The sequence below is a fragment of the Lissotriton vulgaris genome, unplaced genomic scaffold (genome assembly GCF_964263255.1).
Source record: "Lissotriton vulgaris unplaced genomic scaffold, aLisVul1.2 SCAFFOLD_759, whole genome shotgun sequence".
NCBI classification, from domain to species: Eukaryota; Metazoa; Chordata; class Amphibia; order Caudata; family Salamandridae; genus Lissotriton; species Lissotriton vulgaris.
Genome location: NW_028243518.1, coordinates 245,807 through 263,223, shown reverse-complemented (window position 1 = coordinate 263,223; position 17,417 = coordinate 245,807). Strand labels below are relative to the sequence as shown.

At 49.0% G+C, this 17,417-nt stretch overlaps 1 protein-coding gene across 4 annotated transcripts in view; it reads left to right on the top strand.

Moving 5' to 3' along the window:
- Window positions 1–15,860, top strand: part of OGT (O-linked N-acetylglucosamine (GlcNAc) transferase) — a 513,172-nt gene extending 497,312 nt beyond the window's left edge. For all 4 annotated transcript variants that reach the window (XM_086948604.1, XM_086948603.1, XM_086948602.1 and 1 more), the window contains exon 22: window positions 14,420–15,860. In XM_086948604.1, the coding sequence (XP_086804730.1) occupies window positions 14,420–14,594 (175 nt within the window). In that variant the 3' untranslated portion in view covers window positions 14,595–15,860. The remainder of the gene's footprint in view (window positions 1–14,419) is intronic.
- Window positions 15,861–17,417: the final 1,557 nt, after the last annotated feature.

Sequence of the window (17,417 nt, the reverse complement as noted above, 5' to 3'; positions counted from 1 at the left end):
GTCAATAGACTATAGCATTATTAAGAACAAAACAATAAAGCACACCCCTCTCAGTCGCTGGCTAGGCATCCGTCCCTTGGCATCTGGAAGAAATTCACCCCTGACCCGCTCTAACCCGTCCATTTGTACACGTCAAATGAACATTCGCCATACAGTACAATCCCACACGATCCGAAGCGCCAGGAAAGCAAAGCAAAACCAACTCCTCGTGAGACTCCAGCAGCAAAGAACCGACAAAACACAACATACGAATGTCCAGGTCCGATAACAAGGTTCCAAGCCACCCTCTCAAATCACGACACAGCAAGGGCTGCAGAGGATAGAGAGCCACATCAACAGGGTGCAAAGGAGGTGCAACTCGGGTGGGCAAAGCACTGTTCTGTGGAAATGTTCCGCCTGCGGTGTAGTTCCAAGCCCCCACGCAGCACTCGTGTAATCGGCAGAGTGGAACCCGTCCCTCATACCTGCCAGGGCCCCCCACGTAGCCAACTGTAGTTGTGCAGCAATAACCCTCGGTGCCGGTGCAAAATCGTGAGTGGCATCACTTGTCTGAGGATCATCGGGGCTCCCATTCACCGATGGGACAACAATGGCGTCCAGCTTCTGTCCAAGCTCTCTGGCTCCTCCCTCCAGGGCGGCATGGAGGGAGCCGAGAGCAGCACGGAGGTCTCGAACCGTGGGCTCCATCGTGCGTGTCTGGGCCAATGTCCGTCTCTCGTGATGTAGCTCCTCACTCAGTTTAGCACCAACCACCCGGATACCTCTCTCAGGTCAAATCGCCAGACAAAATGCCACTGTCCGAGGCCCCCAAGAATGTCGGCCGGGTTCTCTAAGTTCCTAGGAGGGCCACTCCTCACGGAGAAACTAGGGCAATGGCCGGGCTGAACTATACGCCAAGGGTCAATAAACTGTAAAAAGCCCACAGACTTACGGCGCTCAGTCCAGTCCCGGAGCGTACCACAGGTCAATCTGAAAGGGCGTTGCTAAGCTCGGGTCTATCGAATCATCACACTCCAGTGACCGATGTTGATGCTGTGTTGTCCGGCTGTGCTCCGCACGCAACGCCCCTGTCTCGGCACTAAAAAGGCCGCGTATCGCGGGAGGAGAGTTCTTCGGTTTCCGAGCTCGCAGGAATCTCGGGATACCACCGCCAGCGACAGGAAAACATCGCATTAATAGAAATGCGGTCCTGGTTCAGGATGGGCGTCAGGATGCGGGAGCGGGGCGAGGAGGCCCCCTGAGCCGGGCGTCTAAGCAGCCGTCGCGGTCGCCATCTTGGCTCCTCCCCCCAGTCTCAAATTCTTAATCAGCCTTTTGATCAAGAATACTTGTTTGGACCTACTGTAGACTTCTTTAGAGAAGATGAAAAAAGACACTGACACAGCTAAGTCCATGGGGTCCCTACAGTTACCAACAACTAGAGCAGGGGTCTCCAAACCGGTCCTTGAGGGCCGGATCCATTCCAGATTTTTTGGATATCCCCATTGAGGTACATGTGGTAATTTTAAAGATCTGGCATGGATCCGGCCCTCCAAGACTGGTTTGGAGACCCCTGAACTAGAGGTTCCTTTTGTCGCTCCTTTTAAAGGGGAGCCTCCATAACCATGGGGAAAGACAACACTTCTTCCTACAATAGCCCGACTCAAACTTCCTCTAACAGAGGATATTTTAGAGGGGGTTACAGAGGAAATAACAAAGGAAGAGGCAGCAGTAATAACACCCGCACCCCCTACTAAACAAGTGACTCCTCTCCGCCCTCTCACCCCCACAGACCCTTCCTCTCCGGTCGGAGGAAGACTGTCCCAGTTCCTACCTGTCTGGAATTCCATCACCACAGACAGGTGGGTGAGACAAATTATCCAATATAGTTACTGCCTGGAACTTGCCTCTACCCCTCCACACATACCTCCCAAACAATGTTCAATGTCCACAGAACATCTCACACTTTTAAAACAAGAGATTCTCTCTCTTGCAAAAGCATGCTATAGAACCGGTTTCCGTACACCATCAAGGTACAGGGGTTTACTCCCTTTACTTCCTCATCCCAAAGGACGGTACTCTCCGGCCAATATTAGACCTCAGACTGTTAAACCTGTACATACAACCGGACCACTTTCACATGGTTACTCTCCCATTGCTCTAACAAGCCGATTTCCTTGGCACTACATCTCCAGGATGCCTACTTTTGCATTCCTATTCACCCTGCTCGCATGAAATATCTACAGTTCTTAGTGGACGGTCAGCACTACCAGTTCAAAGTGCTCCCATTCGGAGTGACTATAACACCCATAGTCTTCACACAATGTCTCGCAGTAGTAGCAGCTCACTGGAGAAGACAACACATTCATGGATTTCCTTACCTCTATGACTGGCTCATAAAAGCCAAGTAACACAGCGATTGTGTGCACCACACACACACAAACAATCCAGCTGCTGCACGACAGGATTCACAAACCTCACCGAGTCACATCTTCAACCGTCCCACACCAAACAGTATCTAGGCACCACAATAGATACTTCAAAAGCCCTTGCATATTCCAATTCTGCCAGGATAGCCAGCATGCAAGCTCTCATAACAAAATTTCAACCTCAACACTCACTACCAGCCCAAGTGTTTATGCCACTAATAGGGATGATGGCCTCTTGCATTTTATTCTTATCTTATGCAAGACTTCAAATGTGTTCATTACAGGAATGCTTAGCTCATCAGTGGAACCAGTCTCAAGGTCAACTTACCGATCTGGTGATGGTGGATAGCCGCACACATCGCTCTCTGCAGTGGTGGAACACACAAAACCTTTCCAAAGGGCAGCCGTTCCTAGACCCGGTTCAACAGATGGTACTAACAACGGACATATCGCTCACCAGCTTGGGGGGGGGGGGGGGGGGTAGTAATCTCTTAAACCATACCATTCAGGGTATCTGGACCCATCAACAAACTGCTCCACATCAATCACCTCGAATTAAAATCATCCGTACAGACAATATGACAATGTACTATGTACCAAAACAGGAGGGGGGGGGGGGAGGGGGGACACACTGCAGCTTTCACGCGCAGCGCAAAGCATATGAAGATGGGCCATTCCTCAAAAAATATACCTCTTAGCAGAACATCTTCAAGGGATACACAGATTGCGGATCTGCTCAGTTGTCAGAAACATCCACGAATGGGAACTTGATCCGCAAGTTCTTAGTCTGTTTTTTTAGGTCTCGCCTAGACGAAAGCAAAAAGCGAAGCTTTTTGCTGTCTAGGGCGAGACAACTTATGCAATCACTTTTGGGGGAATGTGGACAGCAGACTGTCACGAGCTTCTCCAGCCGGAGATTGTATCTCGTGAGCGCGCACGTCGCCGCGCAAGGAAAGCCACACTGAACACACACATGCAGGCAGGAAGGCACACACACACAGGAGAGCACCTACACACATACAGAACCGCCGACGCCGCATACATAGATGCATAGATCCCCCCCCCCCCCCCCCCGCCGCCGCATACATAGAAGGCCCCCCGCCGCCTACATAGAAGCCCCCCCGCCGCCGCATACATAGAAGGGCCACCCCTCCCCCGCGCCCCCGCATAGATAGAAGCGGCCCCCCTTCCCCTGGCCGTCGCCGCCGCATACATAGAAGCGCCGCCCGCCGCCGCCGTATACATAAAAGTGCCCCCCCCCCAGCCGCTGCATACATACAAGTGCCCCCCCCCCCCCACCCCCAGCCGCCGCATACATGCAAGCGCCCCCCCACTTACCGTCATTCTGAAGTCTTGCTGCCTCCGCGGGGCTCTCCCTTGGGCATGAGCCCCACGTCACCAGCACTGCTTCTCCGTGGGCGCATGCGCGCGCTTCCGAAGACGGAAGAGCCGCCCCAAGGAAGGTTTCCCTTTCGCTGTCGGAGCTGGTCTTTTCTTTTTGCAGGCTTGTTTTTATTACTTTAAACTATTCAGCGCGGTGTCCATTTCATGAGCGCCGTGCTTTCATCTTAGCAGCTTCATCTCCCCGTAGGGTGCCCTCCCTCCCACCACCAAAAACTGGCTGCCTGTTTAATTCTCCTCATATCCCCGCTGACGGATAAGGAGTTCGAACGTCATGTCTCCCTCCATACTCCGTGTGTTCCCACCCATCATGTCTCCCTATTTTATTTTAGTTTGCAGGGCGAGACTCACACACTTCCATTTTGTTTTGAGAATCTGGTCACCCTACAACAGCAGCCGCGTGTTTATTTAAGTATCTCGCTTTCACTTTAACTGCTATAGTTAAAGTGAAAGCGCAATGCAAAATAAAATACATGCTGCTGCATTCGCGCATTTGGGGACAATTCCCTCTGCTATGTTGGCAACCGTCTGCACCTTAAATATAGCTCTCGTCTCATTGCCAGTCCTTCTCTCTCAGCCGTGATCTATATCATTGGCACATTGTCGGGATTACATTCACAGACTGCTTGTCACTTCTGAAGGTAAGAGCTCCGTGCACTTCGATTCTAACTTGATATCACTCTGCCTTTCTGTCATGATAGCACGTCACATCAACACATAAATGTATTTGTGTCTTTGGTTTCAGGCTTATCAAGCCTCCTGTGTACTTTTTTACCCTCTTTCAACACCAGGTTGGGTGTGTCACGCTTTTACTTACCCGGTATGTTCCACTTTGACCGGCTAGATACTGCCCTTATTTGAGTACTGCGTTGGCGCAGCTGTCGGAGATCGTTTTCTTTGTCTAATTACAGCATGCCAAGTGATTTCATATCAATTTCAAGATACAGGACACTTCTCGTCTCATTATTGGTCTCCATGCATCCACAATTGCCACTTCTTCAATCGGTCTGTGTACACATGACTTCAGTTTCATTATTTGTTTTTAAATCAAAAAGACATAGGGTTGATCTTCAGCCCCACTCAACTTGTTTACATTTGGGGCTTTGGTTTATTGATGTTCGAGGCATGTGGGCTGCTGAATTCATATCTGTGCATAGATCGCCACCTAGTGTTGGGTCCGGATGATTGCACATTGTTGTCCTGGAAGAGTCTTCGAAGTATCACGAGATAGGTGGCTCCTCCCCTGGACTACAGAGCGCATGGGCATCGCCTCCATCCCCAGATTGTTTTTTTCCGCCATTGGGTTCGGATGTGTTTCGGTTCCCTCTGTCGGAACCGATAGTTGTTCAACTTCTACTCGAGACCAAAAGGTCTTTAGGCTGGGCGTCGGTATAGTTGCGTTCGGGTTTCTTTCTGACTCTCAGCCCCAATCTCTTGCTGCCCTTCCACGTGCTTTCGGCGCGGACGGGCCTACACTACACTCTTGCTATGGAGCGGACTCCGTTTAAGAAGTGCCCGGTGTGTAACTCTAAATACTCACACCTCGATGTGCACCCGGTGTGCAATACCTGCTTGTCACCGGATCACCGCGAAGACGCCTGCATGGCGTGCTCGAAGTTCCGGAGCAAGAAGACTTTAAAGATTCGTCGAGCCCATAGGCTCCAGGCTAAGTTATCAGCTGCGGCGCCCCCACCAGATGACATTTTTCAAGAATCTGTCGAGGACGAAGGCGACGAGCAAGGTTCGGACTCTAATCCCGCATCCGAAGGGGAGACCTACGACGCGGGTGAGGAGAACTGTGCCGAAGTCACCGACGAGGTAGGGGACGACGATCAGACTTTTACCACGATGGGGGATAGCTCGGAGGAGGAGCATCCCCAAACAGACTCAGGGGTTAGTCCCCTTCATACGGCCCAGGTCGAGGGATCGCCTTCGGGCCTTACCCAAGATCTAACTATGAGTCCTACGTCCCCGCCTTTGGGCCCGGTCACGGACATTTGTGAACCATCGCTTACTTCGAAGAAAACGAAAGTGAAGCCGACTGGTCCCGCACCCTCGGATGCGAAACCGAAAGCGAAAGTTGAGATGGTCAAGAAGGTTCTGGAGGCGTCAACTTCCAAGAAAGTCAAAATGGCCGACTCTAGGAGCCACGCCAAAATGGCCGACCCGAAGCCCTCGGGGTCGGTGCCGAAGGCGAAATCGTCCGACGCGTCTGCGTCGGCTTCGAAAGGGGTCGCGGACCCGAAAAAGGCTCCGAGGAAGCGGCAGGGCGACAACGCTCATGGCCATGGGGCGTCGGCTCCGAAGAAGGTGGCTGCCGGCGATCAGGCTCTCGACGGCGGAGGGTCGGTCGGACCGGTCAAGCCCTCACCGGCCTTGACGATGAAGGTAACGGAATCCCTGCAGCGGATCCGAAAGGACAGTGTGGTTTCCGCTCAGGACGCTGTGGCGCCTCAGCTCCCACTTAAGCCTGCGAAGGGGCAAACGCCTATTCGTTTCACCCTACCACCCAAGACGGCGCCGAAGGCCTTCGCGTCGACACAGGGCGGACACTCGAAGGAGGTATTAACGCCGAAAGCTACCTTGGTGGCATCGAAGCTTCGGCTCCAGCCGCTTGCTGAGGAAGAACGTCGTGAGGTAATCATCGACGCCAACACCGGAAAACTGTCTCTCCTCAAGAGGAAGATCACGACGGAGCCGGCGTTGGAGCATTTCAAGATCCCTCTCAAAAACAAAAGGGACTCTTCGACTCTGGTGGAACCTGTGTCCCCACAGGCCCTGGGACTCTCGCCAACGCATTCCCCCGCAGCCGATGTGGACGAAGACGATGCCGAGTACACCTATCCGGCGTACTCGGATCCGGAGGAGGAGCGTGCCCCTTGGTCCGCCGGAGGCGACACGGAGGACCCGCAATCGGGTCAGGACACGCAACTCTTTGCGGCCAAGACGTCCCCGACGGAGGACTCGGCGGCCTTTAATGCTCTGATCGAGCGAGCTGCGGCGAACCACGACGTCGAGCTGCACTCGGACCCCGTGGATGTGGACTTCTTATTCGACACCTTCTTTGTGGCTGAGAAGACAGTCAAAACGCTGCCGATGCTCAAAGGCGTGCTTAAACATGCAACGGAGGTCTTCAGGGAGCCCACACGGGCGCGTGTGGTCAACCCTCGAATCGACAGGAAATATAAGGCGGCGCCGACGGATCCTACCTATATCAAGGGACACTTGCCATTAGACTCCTTGGTTGTTTCCAACGCTCGGAAGAGGGCGAACTCTCAGACTACTGGTGACTCTCCTCCCCCAGACCAAGAGTCCAAGGTCTTCGAGGCATCAGGCAAACGGATTGCTGCACAGGCAGCTAATATCTGGAGAATTTCTAACACCCAAGCCCTGCTTGCACGTTATGATAGGGCCTATTATGACACCTTAGAGGCCATACTGCAACACTTATCTGACCAATACAAGGAGGCAGGGGAGATGCTGATCCAGGAAGGCAAACTCATTACAAATGCATCCATCAAATGTGCATTAGACGTGGCAGAAACAGCCTCCAGGGCTATCAACACCAGTGTGTTGCTTAGACGCCATGCCTGGCTTCGAATTTCAGGGTTCAAACCCGACATCCAAACTACGATATTGAATCAAACAGTGAATCCTGACCACCTGTTTGGACCTGAGGTGGATGCCACCCTGGAAAAAATGAAAAAAGATACGGAAACTGCCAAATCAATGGGGGCTTTACAAAGTCAGCAGTTTCGGAGTGGTTCCTTTCGCCGCTCAAACTCCAGGGGCACCACAAGGGGGCAGGCATCCCAATCCTCGCAGTATTACAAAAGTAACACCCAGACCACGTACAACAACAAGGGTAGAGGTGGTTACAGAGGCAAAAATGTCAAGGGCAGGGGACGTGGAAACAATAGCTCCAGGTCCACCACCACCAACAAGCAGTGACGTCTTGTCACTGCCCCCCGACCATACAACACCGGTTGGGGGGAGACTCCAGCAGTTCCTGCCGGCGTGGAAGAACATCACCACGGACAGGTGGGTGAGGTCCCTTATCCGGGACGGGTACTGTCTAGAGCTTACTTCCATTCCGCCGGACATACCCCCAAGAAGCCGTCCTATGTCAGGCGAGCATTTGACCTTGTTGCAGCAGGAAGTTCTAGTCATGCTGCAAAAAGGGGCAATAGAGCTCGTTCCTTTGCAAGAGCGGGGAACAGGGGTTTACTCCCTGTATTTCCTGATTCCCAAGAAGGACGGATCCCTCAGGCCCATCCTGGACCTCAGGCCCCTGAACTGGTACATACTCTCGGAGCACTTCCATATGCTCACGTTGCAACAAGTGCTTCCCCTGCTTCAGCAAGGGGATTTTCTGGCTACGCTGGATCTGAAAGATGCCTATTTTCATATCCCCCTGCATCCTTCCCACAGAAAGTATCTCAGATTCACGATCTTAGACCAGCATTACCAGTTCAAGGTCCTGCCGTTCGGGGTCACCACGGCACCAAGGGTATTCACGAAGTGCCTAGCGACTGTGGCGGCGCATCTCCGTCGCCAGCACGTCCACGTCTTTCCTTATCTGGACGACTGGCTCATTCAGGCAAGGACGGAACTACAGTGCGTGGACCATGTGTCACGCACCATTCATCTCCTGCACGATCTGGGTTTCTCTCTGAACTACCCCAAGTCCCATCTCCAGCCCGCCCACGTGCGACAGTATCTGGGCGCGACCATCGACACTCTGGCAGCCACTGCGCAGCCAAATTCAGTGAGAATCGCCAGTATCCAGGCGCTGATCCAACGATTCAGACCCCAGCACTCGCTTCCAGCGAAGGGGTTCATGCAGTTGATAGGCATGATGGCCTCCTGCATCTCCATTGTCCCGCACGCGAGACTACACATGCGTCCGCTTCAGGAGTGCCTAGCACGTCAGTGGACTCAGGCTCGTGGGCAACTGACAGACCTAGTGTTGGTGAGCGGTCGGGCATACAACTCTCTGCATTGGTGGAATCCACAACTTTGCAAAGGCCGACCATTCCAAGAGCCTGTCCCACAGATTGTCCTGACAACGGACGCTTCTCTCCAGGGTTGGGGAGCGCATGTACTCCACTACACGGTGCAGGGACTATGGACACTACAGCAAAGGAAGATGCACATCAATGTGTTAGAACTGATGGCAATCTTCATGGCCTTAAAGGCGTTCAAAGTACATCTGTGCAACAAGGTCGTGTTGATCCGGACGGACAACATGACGGCCATGTACTACATCCAGAAGCAGGGAGGCACACACTCTCCACAGCTGTCTCATCTGGCTCAGAGCATGTGGAAGTGGGCCATTCAGAGGAACATCTTCCTCATGGCAGAGCATCTCCCGGGCAAGGACAATGAAATGGCGGATCTGCTCAGCAGGCACAGCCATCAGATGCACGAGTGGGAGATACATCCATCAGTACTCCAACCGTACTTCCAAAGGTGGGGTCATCCAGAGATAGACCTATTTGCCACAAAGGAGAACGCAAAATGCCGAAACTTCGCCGCCAGGTTCCCACACCCGCAATCACAGGGCAATGCGATGTGGATGAACTGGTCAGGCAGATTTGCGTACGCTTTTCCCCCAGCACCTCTGATACCGCTGGTGGCACGCAAGCTCCGGCAGCACTCGATGACGCTCATCCTGGTTGCTCCGACGTGGGCTCGCCAACCATGGTACACCACGTTTCTGGAACTCTCCGTGGTACCGCATCAGAGGCTTCATCTCACTCCCAGCCTTCTGACGCAGAGCCATGGCGACATTCAGCACCCAGATCCGCAACAGCTCAACCTGGCGATCTGGCTCCTGAAGTCCTAGAGTTTGGCTATCTCAATCTTCCCCCCGATTGTATGGACATCATTCGGGAGGCAAGGAAGCCCACTACTAGAGCTTGTTATGCGGCTAAATGGAAGAGGTTTGTCATCTACTGTGCTAACCACAATATTGACCCGCTAGATGCTTCCATTCAGAAAATCATCTGTTACCTTTTCCACCTGTATCAATGCAATCTAGCGTACTCTTCCATCCGTATTCACCTGTCTGCTATGGCAGCATACCTCCAGAATAGGCAGCACCTGTCACTCTTTAAGGTCCCTGCTATCAAGGCCTTTCTGGAAGGACTCAAAAGGGTCATTCCACCAAGGACCCCACCAGCTCCAGAATGGAACCTCAATGTGGTTCTTACAAGGCTGATGGGTCCTCCCTTTGAGCCAATGCACTCTTGTGAGCTTCAGTTTCTTACTTGGAAGGTTGCGTTCTTAGTAGCGATTACATCGCTTAGGAGGGTTAGCGAGCTGCAGGCGCTCACCATCCAAGAACCTTTCTTCCAGGTACATGCTAACAGGGTGGTGCTCCGCACTAACCCTAAATTCCTGCCCAAGGTGGTATCCCAATTCCACATTAACCAGACCATCGAATTGCCAGTGTTTTTCCAAAACCCAGAGACGCTGGCGGAGCGCATGCTCCACACCCTTGATGTTAAGAGGGCCTTGATGTATTATGTAGACAGGACAAAAGATTTCCGCAAAACCAAACAACTTTTTGTTGCTTTTGCTACTCACCACAAGGGAAACGCAATCTCCAAAGCGGGGATTGCTAGGTGGATAGTAAAGTGCATCCAGATCTGTTACGCTAAAGCTAAACACACTCTCACTATCCCACCGAGGGCCCACTCCACCAGGAAGTTGGGGGCCTCTATGGCTTTCCTAGGTAACATTCCCTTAGAAGATATCTGTAGAGCAGCCACATGGTCTACCACACATACTTTCACTAAACACTACTGTGTAGACGTACATTCCAAACAGCAGGCAGCTGTTGGTCAGGCTGTTCTAAAAACGCTTTTTCAGACTGCTGCAGCTGGCACGGGCGGCCGCCGTTAATGGAGGGACTGCTATGTATTCTATGCACAGATATGAATTCAGCAGCCCACATGCCTCGAACTGCAAATGCTACTTACCAGTATGCATCTGTTCTTGGCATGTAGGGCTGCTGACATTCATATCGCCCACCCTCCTCCCCGGCGCCTGTAGCAGCTGCAGATTTTTATCATATACATACATATGCTCATAGCATGGTCATCACTCACATTCTTCACTCCATCTCTGCCAATGGCTAAAAACAATCTGGGGATGGAGGCGATGCCCATGCGCACTGTAGTCCAGGGGAGGAGCCACCTATCTCGTGATACTTCGAAGACTCTTCCAGGACAACAATGTGCAATCATCCGGACCCAACACTAGGTGGCGATCTATGCACAGATATGAATGTCAGCAGCCCTACATGCCAAGAACAGATGCATACTGGTAAGTAGCATTTGCATTTCATACACCGCCGCCCTCTTTTTTATAAATTCCCTGCTACTTTTATTATGCATGTTCTGGTGCTCCTCTTTAAGTTATTTACCGAAACTGTGCTATACTCCATAATCGGCGGCGACGTTATTACTTCTCTACTTGCCCCAGACCTTGTAATGTCACTGTGGGCAGCCTTTTAATCAGGTCAGGCTGTTGAATATGAAGGAGAGGTGACAGAGCTCCCATTTGAAGTTTCGGAGATTCCCCCCCCCCCCCCCCCACCCCCCACACCCCACACCCCCTGAAAAAGAACCAATTGCGGCTGGGCGAAAAAAACATTGACTGAGAAGTTAGGAAACTTGCACCAATGTGTAAATACTCACTGATACGACAATGGTGGTCACCAAACTTGTTCCCTATAGACTCTCCAGATACTATATCCCTTCAAGAGGACTCCCACTTACTGGTCATGGACTGTTTTATGTTCCTCTGATATTTACAACCTAACACGCAGTTGAGAATGCCTTTTATTGCAATGCAATAGGTCTCGCATTTGCAAGTTTAAGCTATTAGTATTATAAATGACAATGCCTTTTATTTATGTTTTAAAACCCAAAAAATAAATAAGACATTGTCATTTACAATGTCAATAGCTCAAACCTGTTTCAAATGTGGGGCCACCCAGACATACAGTTAAGCACAAAATGCCCAAGCTACGCCTCCAGGTATCCACACCCCTTGTCGAAAGGCAATGAGATATCGAACTGGTGAGGCAGATTTGCGTACGCTTTTCCGCCTCTCCCGCTCATTCCATTACTGGTGCGCAAGCTCAGTCTCACAATGATCCTAATTGCTTCAACATGGGCCTGGCAACCATGGTTCACAACCCTGATGGAACGCTCAGTAGTTCCACATCAAAAGTTCTCTCCCCAAAGCTTCTCAAGCAGAACCATGGAGACATAAGGCATCCAGATCCAACTCAACTGAATCTAGAAATCTGGCTCCTGAAGTCTTAGAGTTTGGTTACCTCAATCTCCCGCCAGACTGTGTGAACGTCATTAAGGAGGCTAGACGTCCTACCACTAGAGTATGCTATGCAGCTAAATGGAAAAGATTTGTGATCTACTGCAATAACACAATCAATCCACTTGACGCTTCAATTCAAAACATTATTTGTTATCTCCTGCATCTACAAAAATGTAACCTAGCATTCTTATCTATACGATCACATCTTGCCGCGAAAGCTGCTTACCTACAAAACAGGCAGCAGTTGTCATTGTTTAGGGTGCCTGCCATTAAAGCATTCATAGAAGGCCTTAACAGAATAATTCCTCCCAGAGTTCCACTTCTCCAGAGTGGAATTTAAACATTGTCCTTACCAGGCTCATGGGTCCCCCATTTGAACCTTTACATAAATGTGAATTACAATTTCTTACATGGAAAGTAGCTTTCCTTGTGGCGATCACATCTCTCAGAAGAGTTAGCGAACTCCAGGCATTAACCTTACAAGAACCATTTTTACAAATACATCACAACAAAGTGGTTCTTATGACCAACCCGAAATTCTTACCAAAAGTAGTTTCTGCTTTCCTTTCCGCAAAACCAGCCCTCCGCCTACTACACTGGCTCCCAGTGAAAGAACGAGTTATTTTTAAACCTCTCTCGTTCACAGATCCTTGCAGCGGAGGGTCCTCCTCTGGAATTGAGCCTTATAAAGCTAGAAGAGAACTTCGCTCGGATGAACTTCTTCTAGTCAACATCCCCAGAATCAAACGAGGCAGAAGTGGCGGTTGACTCTTCTTTCTTAATGCCGGCAGGCTTTGGAACGCTCTGCCCCCTCATATCGGGAAAGAGACTGGTCATCTTGCCTTCTGGAAACAACTTAAACTTCCTGTTCCCTTGAATGTTGCTGTTCCACCTCATCATGAGTTTGCCTAGTGCTGGGAGGCCTTCTGGTAGCCATGTGCTTTACAAATATTCTTTTCATTTCATTCACCTTAACCAGTCTGTTTAACTACCAGTCTTTTTCCTGAACCAGACTCAGTAGCTTAACAGGTTCTACATACGCTTGACGTCAAGAGCTATTATTTACTACATTGGAAGGACAAACTTTCAGGAAAAGTAAACAACTTTTTGTGGCTTTCTCACCACCACATGGGGCAATCCTTTATCAAAACCTGGAATTGCCAGGTGGATCGGTAAATGCATCCAGATAGGCTACCAAAAAGCAAAGCGTACATTATCCATTCCCCCTAGAGCGCATTCCACACACAAACTAGGGGCTTCTATGGCATTCTTAAGTAACGTTCCCTTGGATGACATTTGTAAAGCAGTAACATATGGTCTACACCACACACTTTCACAAAGCACTACTGTGTAGATGTGCACGCAAAACAGGATAGTGTGGGTCAGGCTTTTCTGAGGACTTTTTTATTTTAAAAACCACTGCAACAGATATAGTTGGCCACCGCTAGGGAGAGAATTGCTGTACAGTCTATGCACAAGTATATATTCTGCTGCTCATGTCCCTCGAACGGAAAATGTACTTACCAGTTATCTGTTCTTGGCATGTAGAGCTGCAGAATTATATACGCCCACCCGCCTCCCCAGGTACCTTTATCTGTTGCAATACTATCTTACTTAGACACATCACACATGTACATCTCTTTCTATTTCTCACAAACTCGATCATTACCCTTTGGCGAAAAACAATCTGAGGATGGAGTCGATGCCCATGCGCACTATCGTCATAAGGAGGAGTCACCTATCTTGTGACTACAAAGAACTTCTTCCAATAGAGCAAAGTGCAAACATCCGAGCCCAACACCAGATGGCGATCTATTCACAGTATAGGAATCGACTGCTCTACATGCCAAGAACAGATGCATACTGCTAAGTAGCATTTTTTTCCTCTTGTGCATTGACATCTTCTTACTTGCCTCTTCGTTTCTCACACCTCCCTCCATGCGGGTAAACAATCTCTCAAAGGAGACTATGCCCATTCGTATTATCACCAAGAGTCTTCGTCACCACCACGTGACTCCAAAGATTTCTTAGAAGAAAAACAACTTTCACACATCCAAGCCCAACTCAAAATGGTAAGAGTATGCATTGCATGTGAATCTACAGCTCTACATGCCACGAGCAGATGATTTCAGGGTAACATTTTCCTTATAGGTAAGTAACTTCCATTCTACACAGAGAGGGAACTATTAAAGTACTTAAAGATGTTGATTTCAATGACAATAGTCCTATGTGATGTGAGTTTCACTTTAATTTCTTTGTAGTCTGAAGAAAATCCGTGCCAAGGTTTGGAAGCAGAGGATATCTAGCCCTCTCTTCAACACGAAGCAGTACACAATGGACCTGGAGCGGCTTTATCTGCAGATGTGGGAGCACTATGCAGCTGGAAACAAGCCTGATCATCTTGTCAAACCAGTGGAAACGACGGAGTCTGCGTGAAGGACCTCGTGCTCCAAGGAGCTGTTGTGTACTTGGCCTCTTGACTGTGCTATTTCTATTTCACCTACCTGGTACTTTGTGGCCGCTAATATATAATAGTAAAAAGGCAAATGAATAGACCACAACCTGAAAAATACCCGCGGTAGAGTGCAGCTACACCAGGGTACTGCCATGCGGCCCTTCAGGTGGGATGTGTTTGCATAGGTCTTTACGTTAAGAATTAATTTGGAGCAGTTTCCTTAAAATATCTGGTGGGTGGTGTGTGTGTTTTACTGCCAGGAAATTATGCTTTATGGACTGAGTACTCTGTTCATGTGAATTCAGTTCATGTCTTCTTTATCAGTATGTACATTTGGAATTGAGGCTTTTTAATTATTTGTTTTTGAGATGTGTGCGTGTGACGTTCTTTCATCGCCAGAAAATGCACCACCTTTTGAATGGTCCCTTAATTGAAATGGGACATCTATTGTATGGTCCGTGAACTTAGATGCTGTGCACTGTCTGCTCTCAGGATTAGACGGGCCTGTATTAGCTCACCCCTGACTTTGTACAGATGACCTTTATGTATGTTCCTTCCCCCCCATCCCTCCCCCCCCTCCTCCGAAGCTGGTAGCTTATGCCAGCATGTAAATACCATCTGATATATGGGACCTGCTTTAGGAGTTATGGCTCCTTACAGAGGAGTGAAATCTGTTCTCATAATGTAGGTTGAATAAGCAGAAACAAGAATAAGTAGTTCATTGTATTTTATAGGTTTTATAAACCACTCAGTCACTGCCCTGTATGTAAAGTCGGGTGCCCTGTTTTGGCAACCCTGGCCCAGTATGAGTTAGAGACGTTTTCTCCATTGGCTCCATTAGCTCATGGAAGCCTTTCACACCCGCCCCACTCCCCCCGAGTGAAAGCCCGGTTTCCTGTCATTACTTATGATCTGGTGCCAAATACCAAATGTTCACAAAACAAAAAGGAATCTCCCAAGGCTAGAGGAAACGGGGGAGCTGTTTTTGTTGTTTTAATGAAGTTGTGGTTTGCCCAGTGTAATGCATTGCTTTCAGGCAGCCGTGTTCACAGCCCCCATTAATTGTTTTGCTTTGTATTTCTTTGTTCTATGCGCATTTGTAATTTGTTCAAGATCAAGTGTTGGGAAACATTGGATTTTCTTGTCCTCCATTTTGAGTTTTGTTTTCGTCGCTTTCAGCAGATCCCAGGTAAGTATTGGCTTGGAGTTGACTTGGTAGATATATGTTCATTAAATGATGAATCTTCTTCTAGTCTGCGTTTAATTTCAGGTTTGTGGGTTATGGGACTGTATACATTAGACTGTTGTAAAGAGAAAAAGCACCCTTGCACAAGACTGTGCACAATGTCTGCGTTCCTCTGGAACATTTTGTTACCTTTGTAGATGACTCACCTTGAATGGGGACGCTAATTAATCAATGCTAGTGTAACTCATCTAGAGACACTGTAATGACCATAGAAGATGCTATACTAATTCTAAACTAACTAGAAATGTTGCATGCTTTTTTAAAATACCTTTCTAATTTGCAGTTTAAAACAGTAATTGGTAAACCTAATAGTTCAAGCTTATAACTAAAAGTGCCTCTTCATTGACTGGTGAGTTTATCTGTGTGGTATAGATAGGTATGTGGGTGAATGCAAGAATGACTGTGCGGATGAGTGCAACAGTGACTGAGGGCATTAACACCTTGGCTGTTGGGGGTCCCTGAGCTCGTCATGAGCAGCGAAGGGGTTAAATGATGAGCGATTAACTGGATGGATGGATGTATCCAGACACTTCCATTTAGAATACAAACCAGTTGGCTTTGCTGATGCTAGTTACTTATTAAAAAGAACAGCACATTGTTTTTTTTCTCAGTTCCAAAGGATTTAATTCAGCTTTCAGTTTGTAATTAAATCTTTGAGAGTTGCTCTGCATAGAGGGAATTTAATTATCAAGCGCCTCCTGGGATCTTTGTGGGTTTCTAGACTAACAGCATAATTTAAGTATGGGAAAAGGCATTCACTCTGGTGTCTGAGCCCCAGTATACTATGTTAATGGTCCTTACCCTCCCATTGATGCTAAAAAAAAAATAGCACCTGCTCCTGTTTCAGAACCACTCACTGCTTCTCCATCAGTTTCAGTATCGAAACATGGCTGTGCTCTTCCAAAATAGAATCAATTACCAATGCACCATCCAGTCTTAGTATGGACTATGACTGATGATGATTAGCTGTTCAACTTGCAACTATTCTTATCCAGTATTGGGGTATCTTTCATAGATTCACATGCCTGAATCATTCCCCATTGCCGAGGCGGGAGTCCCACAGTAAATTACAAAAGTAGTGCCATAAATAAATAGAAGTAGGCTAAAAGAAAAAAGCCCAAGGCCTAAATCTTAGTAGCCTATCTACATCTTTATAGTAAAAAGAGCCAAAAGTCAGCTCCAACCAATCAGCTACCAGCACCCTCTAGAACACTCAGCAGAGTCAGTTCTCAGATTTTCACTGCACGCCGTGTGGAAGGGAGTCTCCCTGCGTGCCACTCAGTTTCTTCTCTTCAACTCTTTAGAATTGGTGACAGAAAAGCTCTGTTCGAGGAATATGAGCTGCAGATCTCGCACTGAGCATTAGATCGCCACCTGGTGTTGGGCGCAGATGCTTGCCCCTTGTTGTTGTCTTGGAAGAAGTCTTTGTAGTCACGAGATAGGAGACTCCTCCCTTAGACGATAGTGCGCATGGGCATCGACTCCATCCTTAGATAATTTTTTTCCCCCATAGGGGTTCGGATTTAACTTTTCCGTTCCTGTTAGAACTACTAGTTCA